At 33.0% G+C, this 27,423-nt stretch overlaps 2 protein-coding genes across 7 annotated transcripts; both read right to left on the bottom strand.

Moving 5' to 3' along the window:
* Nucleotides 1-29: 29 nt before the first annotated feature.
* LOC124827917 (DEAD/DEAH box RNA helicase family protein) lies at nucleotides 30-9,180 on the bottom strand. 2 transcript variants are annotated; one of them, XM_047301101.2, is made up of 19 exons: nucleotides 8,143-9,180; nucleotides 7,404-7,457; nucleotides 7,099-7,211; nucleotides 6,808-7,020; nucleotides 6,636-6,714; nucleotides 6,326-6,379; nucleotides 6,171-6,245; nucleotides 4,814-4,867; nucleotides 4,118-4,162; nucleotides 3,940-4,034; nucleotides 3,737-3,866; nucleotides 3,089-3,187; nucleotides 2,812-2,867; nucleotides 2,440-2,542; nucleotides 1,887-2,015; nucleotides 1,478-1,650; nucleotides 1,254-1,278; nucleotides 1,050-1,165; nucleotides 30-741 (listed from the first exon to the last, which is right to left on the bottom strand). In XM_047301101.2, exons 1-19 carry the CDS (start codon nucleotides 9,148-9,150, stop codon nucleotides 654-656), a joined length of 2,709 nt encoding a protein of 902 aa, XP_047157057.1. In that variant the 5' UTR covers nucleotides 9,151-9,180; the 3' UTR covers nucleotides 30-653. The 2 variants fall into 2 exon arrangements, with proteins under 2 accessions (XP_047157057.1, XP_047157056.1); XM_047301100.2 differs by having other exon boundaries at nucleotides 6,636-7,020.
* A 10,465-nt stretch (nucleotides 9,181-19,645) lies between these two features.
* Nucleotides 19,646-26,714, bottom strand: LOC124827916 (uncharacterized). Of its 5 annotated transcripts, XM_088104044.1 has the most exons (8): nucleotides 26,294-26,501; nucleotides 25,965-26,208; nucleotides 25,469-25,742; nucleotides 25,253-25,361; nucleotides 24,923-25,043; nucleotides 24,053-24,802; nucleotides 20,995-22,921; nucleotides 19,646-20,299 (listed from the first exon to the last, which is right to left on the bottom strand). In XM_088104044.1, exons 3-8 carry the CDS (start codon nucleotides 25,662-25,664, stop codon nucleotides 19,866-19,868), a joined length of 3,537 nt encoding a protein of 1,178 aa, XP_087960170.1. In that variant the 5' UTR covers nucleotides 25,665-25,742; nucleotides 25,965-26,208; nucleotides 26,294-26,501; the 3' UTR covers nucleotides 19,646-19,865. The 5 variants fall into 5 exon arrangements, with proteins under 5 accessions (XP_087960170.1, XP_047157052.1, XP_047157055.1 ...); XM_047301096.2 differs by lacking the exons at nucleotides 25,965-26,208; nucleotides 26,294-26,501 and adding an exon at nucleotides 26,520-26,714; XM_047301099.2 differs by lacking the exons at nucleotides 25,965-26,208; nucleotides 26,294-26,501 and adding an exon at nucleotides 26,520-26,714 and having other exon boundaries at nucleotides 25,469-25,732.
* Nucleotides 26,715-27,423: the final 709 nt, after the last annotated feature.

Here is a 27,423-nt window from a genome sequence, read left to right as displayed (position 1 = left end):
TCCTTCATACATACTTCAACAGAGTAAAATAAACAATTCGAATATCACTTGATATACATAACAAAGGTAAACAAATTTTCATTTTTTTTGTTCTAACCTGAATTAGTATATATATATATATATATATAGACACACGTGTGTACGTGCGAACAAATAATTATAAATTGCTGTTGATATTTAAAGGTAAGCAAATAATAACATTATTGACACAGATCTATTTAAGATAGGGGGAAACCTCTAGGTGGAGCTAGTTAACCTTTTCCCTTATAAGATCCTAGGGATCGCTCTGTAGGACAAGGTGATAACAACAAATATCAGACAGCAAAGGATTGTAAATTCTTGATTCCTCCAACCACAGGTCGCATGCTATCCCAATTCCCAAAGAACAATTGGCAAGTGCAAATCGTTAGGCACAAACGGGGCATAGCTTCATTTTTCCTTTAGCTTGTCTCAACTTGAGATGACAGATGTGCGCTGGCGCCCCATTTACGACAATAGCAACATGCCACACAACTCTTTAATTTAATTCCAACGACTTGACAGGGAACAAAATTCAGCTCTATTCCTGGTCCTTGAATCAATGCAGGTCTTGCACGGATTCTGCTCCCCCTATCCAAATTTGTCAGATGGTATTATCAATCCGTCAAAAATAGTTAGAGCGTACATTTTCCGACCAAATGTTTAAGTTCTTCCTTTGCTGCTTCCATCACTACCTTAAAGTCTATTCGAGTATACCTTCCCCTGAAATCCATAATTAAAAGTTCAGTTTTACCACAATGTTCTAATCAATGATATAAAATCAGCAAACCATAAAAAAAAATCAAATTATAATATTTAGCTTTTGTTTGGAAAATATGGAAAGAACGGTTACAGCTCACTAGATTTTCCTTCTCCCTTTGTTTCTCAAACAAAGACTACAAGTTTTGGAACCACAAATCATGAGTTTGTCTATTGATACTGACGCAAGCGTGCAGTGCAATGTTCTAACTCAACAATATGCACAAACAGTATTAAGGTCATAAAATAAAAAAAATAGAATTTCTATGTACCAGAAGTGAGTTTTACTCCATGTTGTTGAAGGATAGGCCGGGCTTGCAATTCCATGCATTATTCTCGCAACAGCTCTTGGTGTAAATCGGGCCTGTGAATTGCTCTGTAGAAAGACCTGTCGATAATCAAAGAAACAAGTAATTTTAAGAAGAATTCTTCAATACGTGAATTATTTAGATGAGAATGTTCATGTGACAACTTACCTTTATATCCGCTCGCAGGAAAGGACTGCACATGTAAATACCACTATTTTAGTTCAAGATAATGTAGCATATAGCATAATCAACATAGTATGTTGCTACTTGCCAGAGAACTTTATTTCTGACGTTTCAATATCCAATAGAATTTAAGTTCTCGATGCTTAAAGTCATTTCATAAGTTAATTTTGTTCTCTAGTACAGAACCTAGCTCGGAAATTAGAAAGAACCTGCTTTGGCCATCAATTTTCTTGCAGAAATCAGCATTTTCAACTCCAGAAAAATACTCCAATATTTTCCTTTGCAAGCATGGTGTGTGATTGGGCCCACTGCAACCTTGCATCTTATCACATAGATTTAATGCAAAATATACAGCACTAAACATTGCATCCATTTTTTGTACCTACTCAAAGAAAGAACCATGGGAAATTAAATCTATCAATGATAACTTAATTGACCACACAAACATGAAGAAAATGCAATAAACGAATTATCCAATCAATTATAATGACATAGCATACCAATACTTGAAAATAAAAAAGGAAAACCATTTGAGCAGAGGATACAACATCCCAGATGAACATACCTTAAAAAAATACAAAAATGAGTAAATGTACAAGTTTGTCAGAATTTATTCACCTTACAATTTTCAACTTCTGATAACCATTGGGTAATATCTTCAGATAGTGATAACAAGTCTGTAGGGACTTCAATGATCCTATAACAGTAGGCCATGTCCTTCATTTCATAAGTTATTTCTCCCATCAACTGAGAATATTTCACAAATAATGAGGTCAGATTGTATTTACATTGCTTTCAATACTAGGGTAGAGCTACTACGCCAAATGGATTAGGTGCCTATATGAATCAAATTATAAACATTTTATTTTGAAAACAATGATGGGGCAAGACTAAACTCTCAATGAAAAAAGTGCAGTACATGGCTATGCCTAGCACATACAACGATATCTCCAGATCATAACAAAATATATAGCTTCAGTACATTAATTAATAAACTTATGATGTATTATGTGAAAGATTTTCAAAACGAGGAAAACTAGCAGAGGTTTTTAGATGCCATACGTGTTTGTGGATAAAACATTATAAATCTACAATATAGTAACTATTTAAACATATTTGTTAAGCGCGCACACTAGAACTCAAGAAAAAAATTATATTCACTAATCCAAACCTTCAGGTCGTACAACTGATTTGTTAATGTAACTGCTGTAATCCCCATGTCATTTGCCACAGTAGGGATGTCAAAAATATATTGCCCACGCTTATTTTCAGATCTGAAAAATCACACAACAATGATTATTCCATTAAACCAAAGTACGAGTGTAAGTAAATTAAACTGCTTCTCTAAAGATAAAAGTCAGGAGCCAGGTGTCATCACCAGATATACCTTCCCTTCAAAAAATTAGGTTTGGAATCATAAACCATATTTATCGCGGTTAACAGCGTTAAGATAACTTGCAAAACAGTACCATCCAGGGGAAAAAAGGAAAAAAGTCTGTAAAAGTGAAAGGACGCCAAGTTTAATATGGTTTGATATTATTACCTTTTTAGAATTGCAGCTATACCAGATACTTTTTGGGCAAGTAATGGCGGAGTAGTCTGCAATATGCCAAAAGTTAAAAAAAAAGCAACTAAATGATTATTGAAACGGTCAAACCATATTTCGTTTTCTATACTTCAGATAAAATTTAGCAAACATAAGATTAGAATGTCCTATATAAACCATCAAGTTTAAACATATAGATTTAGGGAGACAAGTATTCATAAACTACTTCATATTGTGTGACAAATTACACGTGCATGGATGTGTCTGGCAACACCTTATGGAAAGCCAAAGTGCAAGTTGCATTGATCGGTGGAAGTAACTGCAAGTACTGCACATTGCCCAACTCCAAGCGTGTCAGAAGAGTAAGCATCACCTGGTATAGAAAAATATAGGAAAAATGTTTTAAACCGTAGACTTAGACGAAAATAGTTAGCATATATTGTCTAGATTTTCCTTACAGGAACAAAAGGTTTCATTATTAGCATGTAAATCATGACTAGCATGTTAAATATCGTATAAACGGATGGATGAAAGATAGTTACAACTATATATGATTGTCCAAAAAGAAATTTCTAATTACGACACAAACCCCCCTTATTATCTGGTTTGAAGTCAATCTTGATTTTATTGGCTTCAGGTAAATAGCAAAGAGATTAAAAGTAATATTTTTTTGTACGAATAACGAGATGACCTACACATAATATGCTAAAAATGGCGTTTTGACATAGCATGCATATCTTAAAGATCTCCTAATGAAATCATGTATTGGAGCTACCAAAATTTGAATATCTCACCCCCCTTTGTTATCACTAAAATATCAACATGATTGACTTCTCAACAAGATATCCGAAATTTTAATTGAAAATAATTTCTGAGTAATCAAACAATAAATTTAAATGATTTGTAGTATAGAGTAGAGGACCTCTTCCTTCATATCAAGCCTGCGTGAAGCAGATTCTTTAATTAATGAGCATATTTTCCCACACGAGCTTTTATCAGAAGGAAAGACTTCACGCAGAAATTTGCTCACAGCATATTCGTCTACTCCTTCACTGAGGATAAAAAAAATGCATCACAGAACAATTAGACGGTAAGAAAAATAAAAATGAAAAAGAATTGTGTTACCTGTACATAAGACTACGAAGTTTGAAAAATGTCTCATCATCATAAAATAGGTGACAGTAGGACAACCTCCCATCCCTTCCGGCACGTCCTATCTCCTAAAATATCAATTTCCTTTTAGAAAAGCATGTGCTAGAATATCTTGCCCTGCTACTAATAAAGTTTAGAAGAAATTATGTACCTGTACATACTCTTCCAGACTTTCAGGCAAACTGTAATGAATTACCTAAACACAGACATGACAACGAAGTTCTAGTATGAATCACTGTTATATCCAAGATCATTTATGTCGAATGCAAATATGTAGTGTGTAAAATACAAGACTAAAAGTGATGCTCGAAGACATCATTTTTTAAACAGAACTATTAACTGAAGAACTAAACGCATTAGTAAGAACATTAGTAAAAATAGATACCAAGGAAGAGTAGAGATGCCAAAATGAGTTTCAACTCATGAGTCAACCCCGGTTGAGTTAGAAAAATTCAATTTTTTAAAATATGGATCAAACAGACCCGACTCACTTAACCCATAAGTTAAATGGGTTTGAATGAACCACATTGAATGTGAGCCAGGTTAAGCTCATTCGTTTTTAGCTCAACCCATAATGAGTCAATTCGTATGAGCTGGTTGGCTCACTTTGTCACCCATATTTGGATTTTAACCATAAATAAAAATCTTGAGGAAGAACCAGTTGTTTATGATACAGCCAGATTTCAAAGGTTTGAAGCATAAGACATGTTAAAGCAGGTTATCATGCAATAAGAGCACAATGAGAATCAGTGAATCACTATATGAGAATAGCATCATAGAGGACTTCTTTAGTACCCCAGTTCATGCAAATGAATACAGAAAACAATAACAAGGTGATAAGCCTTACAGCTCCAACATCACTTTTATCCAGTCCCATGCCAAATGCCACCGTGGCCACAACCTTCATAAAAAATACAAATTATCAGTGACAAACTAAAACGAGGAAACACAAAGAAAACCGGTATATCAGCCGTGTGTTGCATTAAATGAAAAATTACTAAAATTATAAAAAATGTTCAAGTATAACAATTATTTTACCCATTTGTCGCATGCAAAAAATAAATTAAAAATTACTTAAAAAAATAACAGCGCGTTAAAGTATAAAATTTTAAAATTTAGCAAAATATATCACAAAAAAACCTAATGAAACATAAGATATAAACATGATTTCAATGAGGAATTATTTATTAGCAAATAAATAGTGTTTGTTAAATTTTAAGAGTACTAATCTTTAATACAGAAGTAATAAAACATTTAACTGTTGAAAAAAATATATTTTCTACCATTAGATAAAATTGATTTATCTAACACTCACTTGTATAGTTTTTATACTCACTCGTGGTTTTCAGTTTGAACTAAGCAAGTATGAATTTATTTCACCATCCATTGGACATGATTATACTTTAATGTGATATATATTACAAATAATTGCTTAAAAATTGATATTTATATATATCTAGATATTTACAGTTATATAAATATAAATATTTATGAATATATAGTTTACTTCTAGATTTAGATTTTAGTATTTTTTAGTTTTCTTGTCAAAAAAATTATTTTTAACTGGTAAAGCAACTCAAACTCTATGGATATTTAATCATTATAGTTTGCAAGAATAAAATAGAGACAATAAATATTTATATTGTAATAAAAAAGTATAGTAATTAGATTTTGTATGTTCATTTTTAAACATGTATCTTGCATGCATATACTTTTGCTTGTTTTATTATTTAACCAGAAAAGGTATTGCCAAAAAGATTAAAACCAACCAAGGTATCTAATTTATATATTTAAACAAAATGAAAAAAGAAATTTAAGTATTTTTCCTTTATCAATATTTATTTTAATTTAAGAGAAATATTATCTAATTCTTAAATTGTCTTTAAGCTTTTAGACTTTAATTTACTACTTTTGTATGAATAAATAAATATAATTAGCAATGAATGAATGTTAAATAAAATTTAGAATTCACATTTGCAGTACACATATTTTACTTAGAAGAAAAAGATAGGAAATTTCCAAGAGAAAATGTTATATAATGACAAGACTGGCCAAACAACAAAGTCAAAGTTAATATGACAAGATTACTAAACAGATTTTTATTATATATATATATATATATATATATATATATATATATATATATATATATGCACTTGTCATAAATTCACAATATCTTGATTAAATCATAAAATTTGTCTCACCACTCTGATCTTGTTGGAATTAAACAAGTCCTGTACATAGCTACGTTCCTTTGCAGTGATACCACTATGATAACTCTACATGATAAATCAATCATCTCAGTGCCAAGGATTATAGAGAAAGACATGCAATGTCAAAAGAAAAATCCAAAACTAACCTTCGCCAAGATACTGTGATCATTCAAATATCTGCTAACTTGATCAGTTTCATACTGGAACAATAAGATTCGTCATTAATTCCCACCAGCATAGAAACGTTACTATATATATTATATTATCTACTATAGAAAACGATATGTTAAATCTGAGTCATATGGATCTCAATTCCTGTCTTTCTGCCAACAATAATATACATATAAATTTCTCTGAGCATAGCGAGAATATATTGCAATACAGTGACAGTTGAGTTTAAGAAATCATAGAACATCCCGTACTTAAAAATTGGCAAAACCCAGTCCATATACACACCTGAAATTTGCAGTATATGATGATGCTCTGAACTTCCGCAAAAGGAGGAGACTTTATCAAAATCAGTAGATCTTTCATTCTAATATGTTCAAAGAATTCAAACATAAGTTTAGCAAAGTTCACACAATGAAAGTATACAAGCTCAAGCACTATGTAGAAGCATATATCTTGCCTGTTTCTGACCATAGACACCGATAAATGAAAATTGTCCCTAAAATGCGCCTTCTTAATAAGATTTGAGTGAGGGATATCTAGAGCAGACATGATGCCATCTAAAGTTGTGGTAGTAGCAGTTGCTGTCATTGCAAGCACAGCACGAACATTGAGTGTCTTACGAAGCAAAGATGCTCTAAGTCGCATAAAAGACGGTCGGAAATTGTGAGACCTGTAAAAATGTTTTCAAAATCTCAAGATCAAACATAAAACAGATTAATACCACAAAATGATATTGGAATTCTCTCACCATTCAGATATACAATGTGCTTCGTCAATAACAACAAGTGAGATGGCTGGCAAAGAAGAAATGATAGACAGAAACCCTTCATTCAGAAACCGCTCCGGTGAAACAAAAAGCAACTATATAAATCAAAATTAAAAACATCAGTTGTATGCAAGAGTATCATCATCCATAAATAAACCTGAACATGCAAACACATCATACAAAAAAGGACTGCAAACAATCAAACCATTTTATGTGAACAATCCGTGTCAGTGCTACACAATCTAAGCCAAAGTTGCATTCATACGTCTAGTTGTTGAAAGTCCTACCTTTATCTCCCCTTGTCGAAGCTGCATCAGTGATTCAGAGGCTTCTTCAGGGGTCTAATATTAGTAAACAAAAAAAGATTAATTAAACAGGAGGAGATTAAATGATAACATCGAACATATCAGTATGCATTTTTAGGAGAAGATAAAATAGAATTAAGTTTTCCCCGTAAATAAAAATTAACTTATATAGAAATTATGCTTAGCTTTTAAAGAAGTTCGGTGAGAGAGATTATTTAGAAGTTAAAGCCCATAAGTTGATTTTATGTTATAAGAGAAGAATATGCATAAGGATAACACTTAAAGAAGAAGAAAATAAGAAACTACAATTCATTAAACCTCAAGTTAAAATCAACTTGTGCGGCATAATTTTTGGACAAGTTAACTAAAAAAGACCTCTACGAAAGTTAAGGACATGAGTCAATTTTAACTTAAGCGAGAAGCTGAGGTCATTTACCCGCATATTTCTTTTTCAGTAAGTACTAAGAGATTATTAACGGAACATTTGAGAGAAGGAGAAAAACTAGCGAGATCTTCACCAATGAACTAAATGCTGACCACCCAAAAAAATTTAATACCACACTCATCCAAAATCCTAATAAAACGCACTTACACTCTAACAACTTGTTCCTAATGACCTAACTTATTACATTCAGTTTTTTTCTCATATAAAGGTTATTGAGAAGCTTAAACAAAAAGAACCAATCAACCAACACTGCACAAGGTAGAACGTATAACACACCTGAGAACTAGATAGAAGACCACCCTTAATCACATAAGGCAATTGCCTCAGCTGATCAATCATCAAAGCCACCAATGGACTAACAACCAATGTAATCCCAGGCAAGATCAGAGCAGGCAACTGATAACACAGCGACTTCCCGGCACCGGTCGGCAAAACAACCGCTCCTGACTTCCCAGCAAGAACCATCTGAATTGCCTCAACCTGCCCGTCTCGGAAACAATCATAACCATAAACTAATTTCAAAATCTTCACCAAATTCTCCTCCGAAGGCTCATCAAGCGTCGCAGCCACAGCCTCTTCCACTACAGCGCAATCAATCTCACGAATCTTACAATCCCCTCTCTGCTTCATCTCTCCAATATCCTTCTCTTTCCCCTCTCTTTCGTGCTTCGATATGAATTTCCCTCTCTTATATCTTTTCCCGCTGGATTTTCCCTTCTTGTTCAAGAACTTCCTTCGCTTGCCACTCAAGTTTAGCCTCACGAAGTTCCCATCGCCGCCGCTGCATGGTCGAGGCTTCACGGTAGGCATAGGTGCGCTAGCACCTATCAGGTTGGGAAGCCGCGTCTTTCTGCGTGTCCTCGCATCGGTGCTATCAGCGCGTGAATCAGACGCGGTGGGAGTAAGAACTGGTTCGATTCCAGAAGGTTCTAGGTTAATGAGCGGTCTTCGAATCTTCGCGAACGAAGCAGAGTGGGAGGAGGAGAAGAAACCAGCAGGGAGGGTTTCGATGGAGGAGGAAACTGACGGCGCGTCGGAAGGTCGCCGAATTTGGAAGGGGAGATCGGTGGGAAGGGAGAGAGGGGTTTCCAGGACCGGGTCAGGTTTTGACGGGGCTTTGGAGGATCCAGAAGGAGCTGGTTTTGATTTTGAGGGTTTAATTCTGATTCGGGATTTGTTTGACACCACGAGAGGTGGTGGTAGCGGCCGCGGTGGCGACAAACTTAAATTTCTCGGAGGAGTTGCAGAGATGTGAGACCCGTCGGAGTCAGAATCCGACTCCATTCGAAATTTGTTGAGCGGGAGCAGAAGATGAATGAGAATGGCTTAAAGAACAGAAAATGGGTTATGATGATTAGTGTATAAAAAAACTAGTTCCCGCCAATGTTCCCGCCAGTTTTGTATTTTGTAATTTCTTTTAGTGTTTGGTTTCAGGTGTTGAGTATTTCTTCCAGCACCTCCTTGTTTCTGTTTCTGCACACCATAAAAATTGTCCTTTCCAAACTATCCCTCATTAAAAACATAATAAAAGTCTCTAAACTTTCTTATTTTTAATATTTTTTGGATTGGATATTTTTTGGGATAATTTCTGAACATGGAGTACAAAAAGAAACTTCATAACACTTCGGAATATAAAAAAAATAGAAAGTATTTTGAAAGACATTTCTTAATTTTAGAATATTCATTTTAGAAATTGCTTTTATAATTCTGAATGATTATTTCATAAAACATTTTGAATCTAGAAATATCTTCCAAAATACTTATTTTGAAATGTATTTTTGTATACTTTTCCAAAGATACTTTTTGGATTTGAAAATATATTCCAAAATATACATTTTGAACACAATTAAAAATCCATTTTAGTTTGTACCATTCGAAACTCAAAATAATTATATGCTGACACATTTTTTAGGTTTCTTGCATGCACCTATTGACATCATTTTCCACTCACATTTTCCATCATTTTTTGTTTCATTATCCTTTTATATCTTTAGTGACCACACTTCATCTTCATCCTCACTCACACAACCAGAGAACTCATACAGAAGAGAAAAAAAAATCATAGAATATAATCAATTTTATAGAGTAACTCATCCATCCATCACCCTCGTCACCATGGTTTAACCATCATAATTACCTTCCTCCATCATCATACCAATAGAAATGGCTTCATTTATACTCCCATGGTTGGCCTAGCTATGATAGCAAAGTGTTTTAGACCTTGTTGGTAAGCATAGTCTACCAAGAGTCTTCTCTGTTGATTTACTTCAGGATTTCTTTTTTCCATTAACTATGTTTGATGTTGTTGAGTCGAGATGGAAGTGTACTTTCTTAACTTTTCTTGTTGCTTTTGTTTTCTTGTCTTGCTATTATTTCTTATTGTTGTCTTTCTATTTTAAGATCAAATAGCAAGCCTTTAACCTATATCCTTCTTTGCATACAAGAAGCAAGTCAAAAGCAAGTGAGCATAAAAGAGTAACTAACAATAAAAATAAAATTTGTTAAATATATACATAAATTTACAAGAAAATCCAACATGAAATAACTACTAATTATTAATTGATTTTTGTTGTTTTCATCAAGGACACTGAATCAATTGTAGCATACAACAAGTTTCGAATCAATTGTATCATACAACAAGTTTCGTATCCACAAGAATTTGTTATCCAATAACTCAAATATGTTAATTTGTAATAAAATAGTGTTTTTTGTATTTTATAATGAAAAAGTAAAACAATATTTGATTGAAATGGAATTAACTAATAAAGATAAGCATGTTGAGATTGAACTTTATTGATCTTCTTCTATTAAACTAATACTAATTCATTATATACTAATATCATTATCCAATGTTCCTAAGAGTATTGATTTTAAATCAGTTCCTTCAGTTTAGAATCCTAAGACTTCAAACACATTACTACTCCTAAACTCTTAATGAATGAATCCTTACTTTAAGTGCATGACTTAATCTTAGCTAAAACATTTAAATCTATTCCAAGCATTCAAACGCATAATATGACTTGATTGGACCATATATTTAAGATTAGTTTCTCAACTCAATCTAAATAAGTGAAATAAGATGAGTTATCACTTCAACCAAACAATAAATAATAAACCAAACATTAAAACTAAATAAAAACATTTCTATATATGAAATAAGTAAAAATACACTAGAGAAGTTACATTTATGCTTAATACAAGAGAGTTCAGCTACTCATAATGATATCTCTGGTTACAAGAATATGGAGCCTGTGTCCCTCTCTTATGTATCTTACAAGGATCTTATAAAACGTGCAAAGAAAAATGTCTAATGATATTTAGAAAAGAAGCTTCCTAAAATAGAATGTCACTATTTTTGTAGACATTAAAATCATAACTCAACTCCTTCTTTAGTGATAAACACTTGAGGTTTTCTTCCTTGGAAAGCTTTTTTTCATGGTTGAGCTTCTCTATTTGGTTCTCAAGGTTTCTTACTAAAGGTTTCTTTTGTGGCTCAACACCTTTCTTCGCTACTAAACTATGAGGGTTAAAATAGTATTTTTACTTATTCGCCTTACAATGCTCAACATCATTTTTTATGCTTCATTGCATCCTACTCCAGTTCTTGCAAAAGTGTTGCATTTTCATCGAAAACTAATTAAACTCCAATTTATGTAATTATCAATACCTCATTATGCAATTCTAAGCTAAAGAAGGTTGATTCACTTAATTTATGTCAATTTCATTCATTTCAAGTGTAAAAAAACATATAGAAATCAAATAAATTAGACATTTCTCAATAGATAGAAAGGATATAAATGTTTATCTACTTTTTTAATTGTTATTTCCTTTTAGCATATCTCACCTTCACTGAGTCTCCCCTTTACTTTAAGTGTCCTTCCTCTCCATGTGTGTCCAATTCTACTACAGTCCTTATCCATGTTATCTATGATCCTCTTCTTATGTTGTCGTCATCTCCAACTCCTCTGATATCAACAAATGAGTTTGAACTTCCAATTTTCCCTACACATTATACCAATAATCCCTCTCTTCATGACACTGGTTTGAGTTATTATAGATTATCTCTACTTTTTTTATACATGTTTTTCGTCTATTTCTTTTGTGTCAATTCCAAAATCTATAGGTGATTCCTTAGCCCATCCTGGTTGGCATCAGGCAATAATAAATGCTCTTTAGAATAATGGAACTTGAGATCTCGTTCCATTACCATTGGGAAATCTATTGTTGGTTGTAGGTGAATTTTTGCTATCAAAATTGGTCCTGATAGTACTATTGACCATGTCAAAGCTCGCCTTGTGACTAAAGATCGTACACAAATTTTTGGTTTAAATTATAGTGATACTTTTTCTCTAGTGGTAAGATGATTTTTGTTCACTTATTTATAAGCATGATTGCTCTTCAACAATGACATATCTACTAATTGGATATTAAAAATTCATTTGTTAATAGGGATTTGCAAGAAGAAACTTATAAGGAGCAACCTTCGGGTTTGTTGCTTAGGGAAAGTCATCTAGATTGGTATGTCATCTCTACAAATCTTTATAAGGCTTGAAACAATCTCCTGGGCTTTGTTTGGAAAATTTAGTAGTGTTGTTCAACAGTTTGGCATGACTCGCAATGATACAGATCATTCAGGCTTTTACCATCACTCAATTGTTGAGTGTATCTACTTAATAGTATATGTTGATGACATTGTTCTTACAACTATTGACCACCATGGCATCTCCCAAATAGAACAACACCTTTATGACCACTTTTAAACCAAATATCTTGCAAACTCAGATCTTGAGGTAGAACAATCTAACAATGTTTGGTATTGTTATATAACAAAGGAAGTATGCATTGGAAATTTTGAAGGAATCTGAATTGATGAGCTAAAAATCTATTGACACTCTCATGAATCCCAATACCGAACTCTTACCTAATCAACGAGAGCCTTTCTCATATCCTAAGAAGTACAAAAGATTAGTTGGAAATTAAACTACCTTACTATTACTCATTTTAACATTTCATTTGCAATCAATGTGTTTAGTCCATTTTTCAATTCTCAATGTGTACATCATTGAAATTCAGTCATTTGTATATTTAAGTACATTAAAGGATCTCCTCTAAAAGGATTGTTTTATGGTCACAACAACCATACTAAAGTTTTTTGTTATTCAGATGTTGATTGGGTAAGATCTCATTCTATTAAAAGTTCACTTTCGAATATTGTGTCTCGATTGGAGATAACTTAATCTCTTGGAAGAGAAAGAAACAAAATGTTGTGACAAGATCTAGTGTAGAAGTAGAGTATAAAGTTGGTCATACCCACTTGTCAACTTGGTTGACTTAAATAATTACATAAAGAGTTACAGTTTGGAAATGTCACTCAAATGACACTTATATGTGACAATCAGGTTGTTTTTCATATAGGCTTTAATATTGTCTTTCAAGAAATCACCAAACACATTAAGGTTGATTATCATTTTATTCGAGAAAAGACCATATATAGAGACATCAATACTAAGTTTATTAATTTAAGTCACCTATTATCATTTATTTTGACAAAGTCTTTACCAAGACCTTAAATTAATTATATTTGTAACAAACTTGGTAGATATGATTTATATTTATTAACTTGATGGAGAGTGTTAGAAATGATTAAGTTATTATTATATATTGTTAGTTACAATATATTACTTTTAAATATAATGGACTTAAACTCATCTATTTCTATTTATAAAGGCATAACTTATGTAGTCAACACACATTAAAGATTCATCCTACACATCTTTCTCTTTTATTTTAACTCATTTTATCTCTATTATATATTTGATATTTTTAATCATTTATTGTTGAGATATGATCATTTAGAGAGACTAGACTATCCAGCAACTCATGTTTTGAACTTTAACAAACAATACTCAACGAAATATTGATAATAAGATATAACGTCTAACGTTGACATGTACTAAAGGACAATTCTAAATAAAATAAGTGTCTGTCAGATATAAATATATCCAATGTCTGAAACAAGATAAACATTAATATGGGATACAATGCTTGAAGTAAATTTTGTCTAAATGAAAGAAACATCTGATACAATGGAAACATAATTCACGTAAATGCTAAGTTGAACGTTGATGCTTAAGATTCAATATACAAATGTGGTAAGTGATGCGTGTATATTTATGCCCACATTTATGCTTTAAAATTCAAAATTTTGATGAGATTTTTGTGCTTAAATTATTGATTTAAAGTGAATTAGTGAAAATTAGATTTATCGCGTTTTAGAATTAAATATGCTTAAAATGTGATTTTTAGTTGAATAAATTATGTTGGATATTCTAATGTTTATTTGTACAGCTAAAATTAGAATTTTATTCATTTAAAGTGCAATTAGAGAAAGTTTCAAGGGCTTTTCTACAATTTTGGAAAATTAAGAAGTACATAAATGAAATTTCAGAGACAACTCAATTGATATTTAAAGAAAATTAATTTAGTTTGAAAATATCAATAGGAAATATCTATCAAATATTCTTAAAAACTGATTAAATTTGTTGAATATTTGAAATATATAAGATAAAAGATTTTATCAACATAATATTCAGAGTCCAAGCCCAATCAAACCTATATAAAGATACTCAAGGGAGACAAAAATTATAACTCACTCATTCACTCAGACTCCTTTACTGGAAGCAATCATCTACCACTCCTCCCACTTTTATTTTACCATGTATTTCACTCCATTCATGGATGGCTAAGCCTCTAGGACTATTCGACTGTAATTTTATTATGAATTCTAAGGTTATGTTGAATTAATGTATTTGTTTCTTTTGATTACTGATTTGAGTTATTCTTCTTCTATGTTTGTCATCTCTCAATCATATTAAAAGTATTGATTTTTGCATCATACAGTGTTTGAATCTACATGCATATTAATCATATGAGTTCAAGGGTTTCTAGGTTTGATTGATAATTTACTTTGATTGAATTTAGGAACTTTCATATCATTAAACATGTTTTTGATACTAATTGAAAATGTACTTCGATTGGTGGTAAGAATTTCATCTATAATTAACTGAGAATTTACCTTGATTAATTAACTTTTAATTTGGTTAAGAGATTTAAGAATAGACATTATTAAACACAATAGGATTTGAATGAGAATGTACTTTGGTTGAATTCATTGTGAATAATCTAGAAAAGTTTTGCATTTGATTGAGAATCTACTTTGTTTAATTGTATGATCTCTATCAAATTAATTAAGAATGTACCTTAATTAATTTGTAACCCGAATAATAATCAATTGAACAATGATTTGTGGATAACTGATGATGAATCTATCTTGAAAAAAAAATGAAATTAGCTTATTTAATTATAATTGTTTCAAAGATTCTCATTTGTTCTCCAATTAAACTCAACATTCTTCAACATTAAATTCATTATGATAGATTTTCATTTTTATTTTTAAAGCATTGCCCAACATTTACTAACCTTTTGAGGGTTTTCATAAGAGTCAAGTATTGAAAAACAATTATGTATTCTTTGGGAAACGATTCAAGGTTACTTTAATCCTATCTACTTTTTTTACTACTAACTTGACAATACTAAAGTTTGTAGATACTAGTGTCTCGCGCAGCGGAATGTTTTAAGAGGCAGAAAGCATGTTACGGTCAATAGCCAAGATAAAATGGTTCTTTTTAAAATCTTGATTTTCTTTAAAGACTGTTATCAAACAGTTTGAATGCTAAAGAGATAGAGTTAAAGAAAATCAACACAAAATTTTTTATCCTGGTTCGATTCAAAAGATTCTGCATCCAGTCGTTAATCACTATAAACAGTAATTAACTTTTCACTAAAATATTGTTCAATGATTGCAATAGGATGGAATAAAGAGTAAGAACAGAAAACACCTTCCTTCGACAAACGAATGGAAGACTCTGCTCAATCAATTTCAAGAGAACCGCTTCGACCTTAGACACATTAAGCGCAAGCTTCTCCTATTCACAAGACTTGATTTGAGCAACTTTAACACTTGACAACTTCCTCAGAACGTATCTGTATTCTCAAGTGGCTTAGATAACCCTCTAAGAGGTTTGGTAAAGAGTATATATAGCCTAGAGGTCAGAAACTAAAAAGACAACTCCCAACTACTAGTGATAATCGATTATCACAAGTGATAATCGATTATTCATGTCCGTTATGGGGTTTTCAAAACATGATAATCGATTATCCTGAGGAATAATCGATTATTTGCGCGAGACACTGATATCTACAAAGTTGACTTGTAAAGTAGTATTAATTTGATAGTTTCAATGACAGTGTATCAGTAAGCCACTAAGTGTTTGACAGAACGAAAGGTATTAGTATAATGTGCTAAGCCCCGTCAAAAGATATATAATTATCTGATATCTCAAACATGTCCAAGGCATAAGACATAAAAAGCATCAAACAATATATAACTCCTAACATAGTGTCTAATCAACATAGTGGTTGAACAAAATGATAAAATGTTTGAACATCAAGCTTTGCTAAGCATTACTAAACGATATACATGAGCTTAGACGACCTTATTATGAAACAAGAGCTTAAATGATCATATTATCTAGGTACAACATATCAAATGCTTTGCCTTTAAATAAGCTTATTATCAAACAGTGTTGACATTTGCCAAAGTGTTTTAAACACGCAATGTGCTATATGATCATCAATGTTTAAAATATTTAATGACTGTACGAAAAAGTGTTTCCTTGCTTGCATGCTCTGCTCTCGTTTTCTGTGAAAGTAATGTCGACAATAAGCTTTATTCATAAGCACTACATAAAGGACAAAAGGACGTTGAGAGATAAGAAGGCATTCCTAGAATGTTTCCTCAAAGCCTTTAGATTTGGCAAACCGTACAAGTTACTCATGAATGAAAGCACTACTAAAGCACTACCACCCTACAACATAGACTTGAGTTTGACCAGCTACCTCAAAAAGGCTATGAAGTCTAGAAGTCAACTCTGCATCCAATTGTCATCTCGCAAGAAGACTATATGAAAAAGTTTCACAAATGAGAAAATGTTGTTCTTGAAGTTGAAGAAGGTGATAATAGAAGAGAGAAGAGGAGAGAGAACATATACAAGAAAGATTATTGAATATTAGCTCTATTCTACCTCAAAGCTTATATCGTATGAAGTTCTTCAACCTAAGAGAAAGAACTACACAAGTTCACAAATTGTATTATATTGCATTGATCCTCTCTTTGAGAGTTACTTAAATTTGTACTTATAATCAAACACTGATTGCGTTTTTATATTATGAAGAGAATTAAAACACTTGTATTAAGCTAAACGTTCTAGTCAGGATTGACTAGAGGAACCAGAAGTAATTGATAATACTTGTATACCATGAGTGGTCAGAATACTTGGATACCAAGAGCCGTTAAACTTGGACTAGTAATGATTGACTAAAGGAACGAATAATGGTTTATAATACTTGGAGAACTAAAAGTGGCTATAATACTTCAAAACTAGGAGTGATTGATAATACTCAGTGTATACTAGAAATGGTTTATACTTGTTTGTAATCTTGGATAAGATTAGTGGAATCCCTTAAGAGTTCTTGAGAGACTGAACGTAACTCAAATTGAGCAAACCAATATAACCCTTATTTGAAAGGTTTTCCTAAAACACTTTATTGAAAACACAAAAGTTTATCCATCATTGCAAACCGTCTACCCTCTACAATAGTTATTAAGCATTGATTTATGAAAAAATTTAAAAACACTACTCAAACCTTCCTCTTTCCTCTGTTTCATTTGCCTCTTCTAATATATTCTTCTTTATGTCTATATCTAAATTAAATTTTAATACTTATTTGGTGCAAATAAATCATTTATATAATTAAAAATAGGTTTAATAAGTTATTTAGTCTCTAAATTCACCGCTAAGTCTCAACTTCGTCCCCTTTTTAAAAAAGTGTTAATTTCGTTCTACTTTGTATAATTTTACCAATCTAGGTCTATTTCGTTAAATTGGCAGAAACGAAGTTAAATATTTGGTTATGTGACAAATAAGTCTGTTTTTTTTTTTGTCTCTCTTGTGCTCCTCCTACAATGCGTCTAAAAGTAACAAACACATTGACCTTTTCATTACTTACTTTTTTTTCTCTTTAAATTCATTTAAAAAACTATAAACTTTTATGAGAATTTTCAAATAGTAATTTATAGCAATAAAAACAGTATAAATAAGTGATAAATGGACTGCATGCTAAGGCATACTTATAATTTTTAATGAACTGCTACAGTATTTAATTATTTATGAGTTATCTGTTATGTTTTTTTTTAATTTTAAATAAAATACGTATGCGTTATTTTAAATTTTATTATTATAAATAATTTTATCTCTCTTTTTTGTTAGTTAAATTTAATGAAAATTGTTAAAAATAAACCTTGTATCAAATTTCGGTTGGCCAATTTTATTTGTTTTCTAATTTTATTTTTTTAAATAAAATAATTATTTTATTAATTACATTTTTTTAATTATCGTTTATTTAAAATTTTCAATTTGATATTTTTATTTTAATTTAACCATTCTTTAATTTAAACATTTTTATTTACAAAACTATTTATAAAATAAATAACAACTATTTACAATAAAATTATAGAAATTATTTATATTTAATTTGATATTATTAATAATAATAATTTTATTATTTTTAATTATCATAAAAAGAAATTTGAACAGTAATAAATGTGTTTTCACAAATAAATAATTATAGAGATTCAAATTTAAAATATCTCAATGTTAGATTATTTTAATTAGATATATATTATAAATATATACTTATATATATATATATATATAAATATATAAAGTGAATTTATTTTATTGTCATTAAGTTTTTAATTTTATCCTTTAAATATATATTTTTTTAAATTAAAATAAATATATATAAAGATAATGACTTCTATATCCAGAGCAAGAAAAATGTATGTGTACTTTTATAGAAGAATATTTTTATTTTAAAAAAACAAAATAAACTGTGATGAATTAATTACAAAAGTTAAAATATTAGTATTTTATTAGATGTTTGAAATGTATAGAAAGATTGAAAGGTGTATAAATTATTAATTTTTTTAAATAAATTTTTTTGAAAAAAAATTAGTTGATAATTTCTATTATAATTTTAAATAATATATAAATCATTTTAACTTCGAAGATGTTATATCATTGATTATAAGACTGTGTAACTCTTCTCGATAAAAAAAAAATGTATCCGTGACTCAATGCAAAACTTTTTAATAATGAGTTGCTTTTAATTTTCTCTTTCTAATGATTTTTTGTTTGTTATTTTTTAAAAAATAATTTTTATAAATATTTTGACTTGGCAATTTTTTTATAATTCAGGAAACTATTGAGAATATTAATTTTATATTTTCAATAAAAATATTTTAATTTTCATCGTTATTCAATAAAAAATTATCAATAAAATGTAAGAAAAAGGAGAAATTTGTACTTGTGCATTATATTTGTGTAATTGATTTTCTTTCTCTTTTTAAACTTGTGATTAGTGAGTAGCAGTAATAGGTAAGTGGTGGTGTTGATACATGTTTCCCTGTGTGATTGGAATATATTCACGAAAAAAAGTCAGTATGCTTTTGACAAACTTAACGAATATGAATGAGTTCTAATTCACACTTCCTTTCATGGATCACTTGAGATGGAAATCAAATAACAAGAATGAAGCATCTGGAGGAACACAATCCTCAAATCACCTCAAAATAATGGCCTACCAAGAAAAAAGGAAGGGGAGAAAAAATAACTTTACAATTATGTCAAACACAAAGTGGCATATCTTACAATATATTGGAACCACCACATAGCAATTGGCTACTATCCGAAACAGCCATAAACCTAAACACAAACGGGGAAGCATTTGGCTAAGCTCTTCTCTGGTGTATATATATAGGCCAACAGAAAGAGAAGAAATGCTGGCACAAATCAGAAGCCAATCTGAACTATGAACTCTCACATTATGATGCAATTACACTTTGATTCAAGCTTATTAGGGGGCTTCATGCTGTCTACCTTGTTAGGAAGCCCAACATTGCGTATCAAAGACTCATCACTATTTTCATCATTCTCAGTCTTCGAAGGGGATTCTGATTTTACATCAGTTTCTACCTTCTTGGGCCTGGCCTTCTGAGGTTTCATAGCACGCTTGCGGCCAATCTGGCTGCGCGTGTCCTTTATATTGGAATTGGGTTTCCCCAATATAGTCACTGTCGGCTCAGAACCTTCCAATGGTTCTGAGTGTTCCTTTTCCATTGAAATCGTTGCAGCTTTATATGCAAGATCATGGATGATTGAGCTGCAGAAAAGTATAGTATCTGTTGCCTCTTCAAGTGTCAAGCTTCTGGTGTTAACACCATCTTGACACTCCACCGTAACTGTGGATCCTTCTGGGAAATAGCATTAAAAATCTGTCAGAAATTTTCCTAGTTCTAATATTTTCTCCAAATAAAGGTTCAGCAGATAAAATAGATTACAAGCGCCAAAGAAACCATGTACATTGAGAAACAGATTTCTTGTACTCCCCGACTAGTAATGAAGTATTAGTTCAGATTTCAGAAAACTCGTAGAAAAATATTACAGAATACACCCACGCTATAAGTTGCCTGAAACATTCCTGCTAACAAGTTCCTCAAGAGCAGCGGTTATGAAAGCAAAAAATAGAAACTTTTTATTAAAAAATTACCTCGGGGTTGCATTGGAAATTTTGGGGAGTGCATTTGTTATACTTTGTAATAAAAAAAAAATTCACTTCTGATTCAAAAACACAAAAGTCAATCCAAAACACAAATCTTCAGGCAAATTGGAAACTGCGCAATTAAATTGCTGCTGACTAGCACTCCTAACATACCAGGCACATCAATTCAGATTATTATCATTAGTAAAAAAATGTCAAGAAACAACCTTCCAAAGTATACTTACTAACTCTATCTGTTAGAAAACAAGACCATGAAATTTATTTATCTCTTTAAAGTTTACATATGACAAACTATGAGCTATGTACATACAACACTGCATTTGAGATACGAGAATAATTTAAGGTTGTCACAAAATGTTTTCATGTTCATCTCAAACAGCGTCATACCTATGCCAGGGGAGTACTCGGAGGCATTGAGCTCAGAAACAGAAGCTGCAAGACAATCACTGGAAGAAACTGAAACAGAATGTTCCTGAAAATCATCAACAGGGAACTTTAATACAAGTGATGGATCATCATCCACCACCCCGGTATCATTCTGAGAACACTTTTCCCCATCTATTTCTGATTCTTCAATTGTAGAAGTGCTGGTAGTTACCAGAGCATCCAGTCCATCAACATTAGAGTTCTCCATATCCTTTTTCTCATCAAAAAATGACTCTGCATCCTGAACTGATGTTTCGGTATTTGGCACACTGCCCACATTATTCGGATGGTCTTCAATTCTATCACTTAAAATACAGATTTCATGATTTGGAAATGATGCCACTGAATTGTGATCAGGCGGAACACCAGTAGCCGGGCTTACTACTACTGAGATACAAGCATCAGCTGTTCTACTACTATCGTGGTATTCAAGATTACCTTCCTTGACAACAATGGAACTCATAGAAGAAGAATCAATCACATCTGTCACTGTATTTTCTGAAGCTTGCATTTCTCGAAGATATTGGGGTATCTCCTCTAGGTTGCTGCATTCAGTATTGCCAGATGAAGTTTCTTGCCTAGTAAAACCTAATCCATGGTAAGAATGGGTTGATGTTCCAGAAAAAGATGAACCAGGGCTTGGAGGCCTGATCCTAACGTCATATCCATAGTCTACATCCAATTTCCTGCCACTTGACTGCCTTTGGACACGAAAATCAGAATGTCTTGTTGAGCTGAAATCAACAGATGATGAGGTAGAATAGCTGCTACGCCCAGTTGAACTTCTAATACTGTTAATGCTGTTTCTTGCAAAGGACAGGTCATCATAAGATAGAGTTGTGGCAGTAAAAGTCCTGCCCTGAATTACGGGTCCTTTGCTGCTGCTTGACCTTTTCAGTAGTACAGAGATGCCAGTTCCTTCCAAGAGGTCAACTTTCAAAATTGAGCGGTCTTTGGAAAGAGACAACTGCTGATCCCCGGAATGATTATCAGGCTTCTTGTAATCAACCCCTGACTGGTCCACCTCTAGCTGGTTAGTAGACATCTGCTCATTTCTCTCCACTGAACTTGAGAGAGGATTTTGTTGCGTGTGGTCCAAAATATATTCACTGGGAAAAGTTTGATTTTCCTCTGCATCCGGTTCTCCAAGGGGAAACCTCACGTTACCCACATTATTATTCTCTTGAGACAGTCTAGACTCAACAGCTAGTTGGTCTGTATCATGTGATGGCTTTTCTTCTGTAGAAATGCTTATGGAATTCACTGAATTGTCATTGGAAACTGCCAAAGTTGCCTCCGGGATGATATGTCTCAACAATGTGGTTTTCCTGCTGCATTCTTGACATAGTCTAAGATTCTTCTCAGTTTGATCAGTGGCCTCCAGAGGACAACCACAATTAGAACAGATTTCTGTATTCTCAAAAGCACCAGTTTCAGAAATGTCAGCTATGGCCTGGGAAGTTTCTAAACTTTTACTGAATTCTTTGTCAAGACCATGATAAACAAAAGTTTCAGATTCAGTGGGACCTAAACCAATCATAGGACCTATACTATTATTGTGAAGGACATCAACTGATTCATCATTGATCTCATGATCAATGTTTACATTTAATACATCAATTTTATCAAAGGAAAATACTTCTTCATGAATGTCAGCATATACTATCTTTTCACTTTCACTGGCCACATCTTCTTGATTGTGGTCACTCCCTTCAGTATCTGGTGCAAAACTTGTACCATGATCAGAGCTTGCATTGCTGCTTGTTGTGACAGAGGAGTTCCTAGATACCAGGGATCGTTGGGCAGAATTTGCTTTTCCAACATAAAAGGTTGTACTTGGCACACTTGACAAGAGAGGCCTGAACATGTTCTGAGGACTTTTTTTATCCTGGCACAGCAAGGTTGGTTAACAAACAAAGTAAGCAGTTTGGTCCCAAGTTCCCCAACCAACTCTTAAAGACACAAGGGAAAAGATAAGGGCAAAAGGTGAGGGGAGCATGAATGAATGAACAACTCTACAACAAAAACTCATTCGTGACTAAGAACAGCAACTGTGTAACTTGGTTATGATAATCCACGTATGCCACTTTTTATATGCAGCACAATAAACAAGCTTGTTAGTGACTTTGCTGAAGTAATTTACTTGAATAATAGTCTTATCATGTGTAGCTTAAAAACAAACCGAGAGGAAAGAAAACATGAACCAGAAGAACCAAATAAAGCATTGTACCCGAGATTATAGATATAAATAAATCAAATATGATTGTACTATCCAGGTGACAGGGCTCACCTCAATCCAATCCTACCTAACCACACCCGATTGATTCCACAGTAACAACCCTGGAAGACCCAGGGAATTGCGTAGCAACAGGGGATTCTAGCCAACAGTCCCTGAGTATTGGGGGAAATACACACATACTAGAAATTATATCAAAGTTTTGGTCACTAGTAGCCTAGAAAGATCGAAGATGGTTGGCTCCCTCCAAATTCCATTTAAATTGTTATGATTTTGACAAGTACCCAAGCAACCCACACTCAAAAGCTAGCTATTATAAAGGGATAACCAAATACTTAAATATTCCACCGAGCAACTCATACCACTAGATCTGGGACTTAAGCAACCTATTCACTTTACATTGCAACCAGCTTTGGTACCAAGTGACAAGTATCCAAGCACTTGGAGAACCCACCTTCAAAAGCTAATTATTAAAGGAGAGAACCACCTAAATATTCTACTGAGCATCTTATACTACTCTATGTGAGACTTGAGTACCTCATATACCCAAGTTCCTTTTAAGAATGTTCTAACTTATTAGCATATGAGAAAAGGAAAGTGAGTGAAAGAGGGAAATTGTGTGCATGCATATGCAGAGTTGACTGAACGTATCTTTTTGTCAAACGAGAATTTTAATATAGAAAATTTAGGAATATCATATTAAAAACAGCCTATTTAGTTGAAATTACTCAACGAACTATAAAATGATTGAGAAAGTAAGTCAAGAGATTAAGAAAAAAATACCATTTGCCGGAGAGCAGAATCAAAAGATCTTTTAGGAGCAGAACTTGGGGACACCATCCTGGCTGGCTTCTTGGAAAATGAGGGAGATTTGCTGTTTGAAAATGAACCACCCCTTCTTGAACCAAATCGGTCTAGACTACCCACAGGGATGGACTGAAGAGAGTCCAGATCATCATCACCTGAAGATATGACAGAACCTTTGCTGCGTGAACTAAATTGATCTCGATCATGACTATTAATATAACTGCTGCTCCTGGAAGGTGTGGGAGACATTGATTGCCTACCCAATTTAGAAGTAGAGTCCCTACTATTTCTGGATGCTGGGGAGGAACCCCTCACATATGATGCCGGTCGATCAGCCAAAGATGTCCGGAGATTAGGAGGAGCTTCAGAAGAGAAACCAGGAATATTAGTTTGCCATGCTCTTATCTTTGGTGAAGCAGAGTTTCCACGGCTTGTTTTAACAGGGGAAGTTCCCCTAATCCCTGATGAGACAGCAGGACTACCGGAGCCAGTGCTGATTCGCCGAGGAGTAGGAGTAGAGGACCTAGAAACATTTGTTGCAGGCTTTGTTGGAGGTGGAGATGGTCTTCTTGTTGGAGTAGCCTGTCTGATAACTTGAGTTGGACTAGAATTTGGCGTCAATGAAGACCTTCCCCTCGGTTGCAATGTGTTATTCACAGATCGAGGAGATGAGCTTAAGCGATTAGGACTTGCACTACCCCTACTGCTTTTGTAACTTCTCTCCATCTGAAAGAGTCCAACAAAAGGTGGATAGTGAGTAACATAACACACTTTTCATACAGAGAAGAAAATATTAGGATTTTTATTCAAGAGGTAATTGTGCACAAAACAGATTTGAAAACACACCGTAGATGATCTTGATATGGAAATGGGTTTACTCCGAGGCCTTCCTCTGCTCACAACATTTATTTCTGCTGGTTCATCTTCTAGTGAAGGAAACAGTGGAGTGTCCGGTGGTGTCAACAACCTTTAAACGTATAAAACAGAAATGCAGCATCAGTAAAGTAATGCGCACATCTAATTCTAAACCTTCGGAAAAAAGGGGTTTTGCATTATTGATCAAACTATTGGTGTGAAAGAAACACACTTACAAAAAGTTGGAATTGAAATCATAAAATTTGATCATACCACATCATTTAACATAGTAAGATTCAAAAAACATAAAAGACTACAAACCAATCATAGTCATTCTTGTCACCATCTACATTAAGCAATTCACTGGTTTCTCCTCGACCGGGAATGGATATCCCAAGCTTGATATCAGAAAAATGTCTCAACTTCTGAGCTGCAAATTAATATAAAAAATGGGGGAGAAATGCATGAGTATCACCCATATAAAGCAACTGATAAATATATACATTCTGTCCTCAAGAAGTGAGAAAAGAAGATTACAAAATGAGTCTTCCAGGTCATCTGATGGCTGAAGCAAAAAACTCTCTTTTTCTCTGGACTGCATTTCACTGAACAAAGCAAGATCATCATCTTTCTCTCTTAAGTGCAATCCACTTTCAAGACTGCGCCCTCGCTTGTGACTGTCTGATCTTGGCTCTCTACCAGGAGAGTATCTAAATGCTGGGGAAGGTGGCATCTCCCCTACCCAATGCAATGTCCAAAAAGTGTCACCTCAAGTTCTCCATACAATCCAAAGTCAAAAACCTTCAACACCCTAACCAACAAACAATGATTACTGTTAACACATAGCACAACTCCATACAACAATATCAGCAAAAAAAAACCCACTTTCATTCTCCAAGTATATCTCCTCAGGCTTCGTTACTCCTTCTAAAGACTCAACAAACACTAGCACCATACCCAATGTGACTGAGTCAACCAACCCACATATCCCAAAACAAGCAAAACTATATTTGGCATATTAAAACAACTGTACCATTCCAAACGCAATGCTTAACCCCTCAACATTCATATGCAATAAGCATCCAAAGCTAATACTGAAGATATCCCCTCAACCTGAAACCCTAGAACATTGGCCAGGAATAGATCCTAATTACGCCGTTTCACCACCGACCAAAAGGGTAGTCAATTTAAACGGCAAAATTCAAGCTGGAGCACCCATTAAGCCAAGTTCAGACCTTACAGCGAAACATGGCTCACCAAATTCCCAAGTCAAATAGCTTCAAACAAAGTGCGAATTCGAAGATTAAAAAACAAAAAATAATAAAAACAAAAACAAAAAAATAGAGCTTAAATGCCAATTACAATGCGACGAATGTTGTCTCAGACACCCGGATCTACAGCATTCATGGCTTCTTGTGAGCACCCAAAAGTACAGATCAGAACCAGTGTGATCCAACGGTTCCAACAAACTCTAAAAAAAATCCATTTTTCTCTCTCCTCACACAATTCTTTTTTTTTCAGTTCTGAAAAAAAAAACAGAATATTGAACTGCAATTTGAGAATAATAATATTAATACTCAACCATAACCTTTGTTGTCCTTTGATTTGCTGTTTTGTCCTAAACAGCAAGCATTCTTTCCTCTCTTTTATTTTTTTCAGCTTCCTTTTCAGTTCTTTTTTTCTGCCGTTACAAGTGCCTCGTAGATTCCCTCGTTTTTTTTACATACCTTTTTTTTCCATCTTAAATGCCACTCCAATATTGTTAAGAATTCTTTATGTCTTCTATTTTTCTCAATTTGTGTAGAAGAACTAAAATACATTAATTAGTCGATCTTGATGTCTATGATTTTTGTTCCACTTGATATTATGGCTCATGAACCATTTTCTACCATTTTAATTGCTAACATCAATTGGATTGAATGAGACATTAATATTATAATTGAGCTGGTCGAAGGTTACATGTGTAGGTAAATGCCTAGGGTGTTACATGCCACATTGAAGACAAGTTTGAACTTTTGGACCCTTCATCGCATAAACGAGCCATAATAATAAGTGATAACAATATTTAATGGCTGGGGTCAATTTTTGGGACTAAGCTATTAAATTTCTCATCACATTCAGTAATATTAAATGTACAGTTACCTTACATTGATCCGTACAGCAACTAAAAAGTTTTGACTCGTTGAAAGTTCCAAAAGGAAAAGGAAAAACAAGAGCTATTTACTAGTAGCAGTAACATTTTAGCCAAACATGTTCTAAATTTGAAGTTCCAAGAATGAACGAAATTAGCATTGTTTAGAACAATGTTGGGACAGTGTACGAGAGACCCAAATGTGTGTATAAGAAAGTCCATCTCAGGAGGACTGAAGCATCACGGTCAGGGGCTTCGTTTTGGTGAGGTTTTGCACTTTGAAATAGTTGATATGTCCTAATTAGTTTTTTTGTGGCCTAAGGTTTCTATCCATGAAGGAAGAGAATAGTATTTTAAAGGA

This window comes from Vigna umbellata, chromosome 1 (genome assembly GCF_029865625.1).
Source record: "Vigna umbellata cultivar VRB3 chromosome 1, Vumbellata_1.0, whole genome shotgun sequence".
NCBI lineage: Eukaryota > Viridiplantae > Streptophyta > Magnoliopsida > Fabales > Fabaceae > Vigna > Vigna umbellata.
This window is presented reverse-complemented; position numbering and strand designations above follow the sequence as displayed.

Bases quoted from the DNA above. Each gene is read 5' to 3' on its own strand.
- LOC124827917 (XM_047301100.2), bottom strand. From the start codon at position 9,150: ATGGAGTCGGATTCTGACTCCGACGGGTCTCACATCTCTGCAACTCCT. The intron at 7,212-7,403 runs GTAGGACTTTCA...TGATTTATATAG, and splicing joins TTCGACAAGGGGAGATAAAG to TTGCTTTTTGTTTCACCGGA. The intron at 1,651-1,886 runs GTGAATAAATTC...TTCTTTGAGTAG, and splicing joins CAGAAGTTGAAAATTGTAAG to GTACAAAAAATGGATGCAAT.
- LOC124827916 (XM_047301096.2), bottom strand. From the start codon at position 25,664: ATGCCACCTTCCCCAGCATTTAGATACTCTCCTGGTAGAGAGCCAAGA. The intron at 25,044-25,252 runs GTTTGTAGTCTT...ATACGTTTAAAG, and splicing joins GACAAGAATGACTATGATTG to GTTGTTGACACCACCGGACA. The intron at 20,300-20,994 runs GTATGACGCTGT...GCTATTTCCCAG, and splicing joins CGAGTACTCCCCTGGCATAG to AAGGATCCACAGTTACGGTG.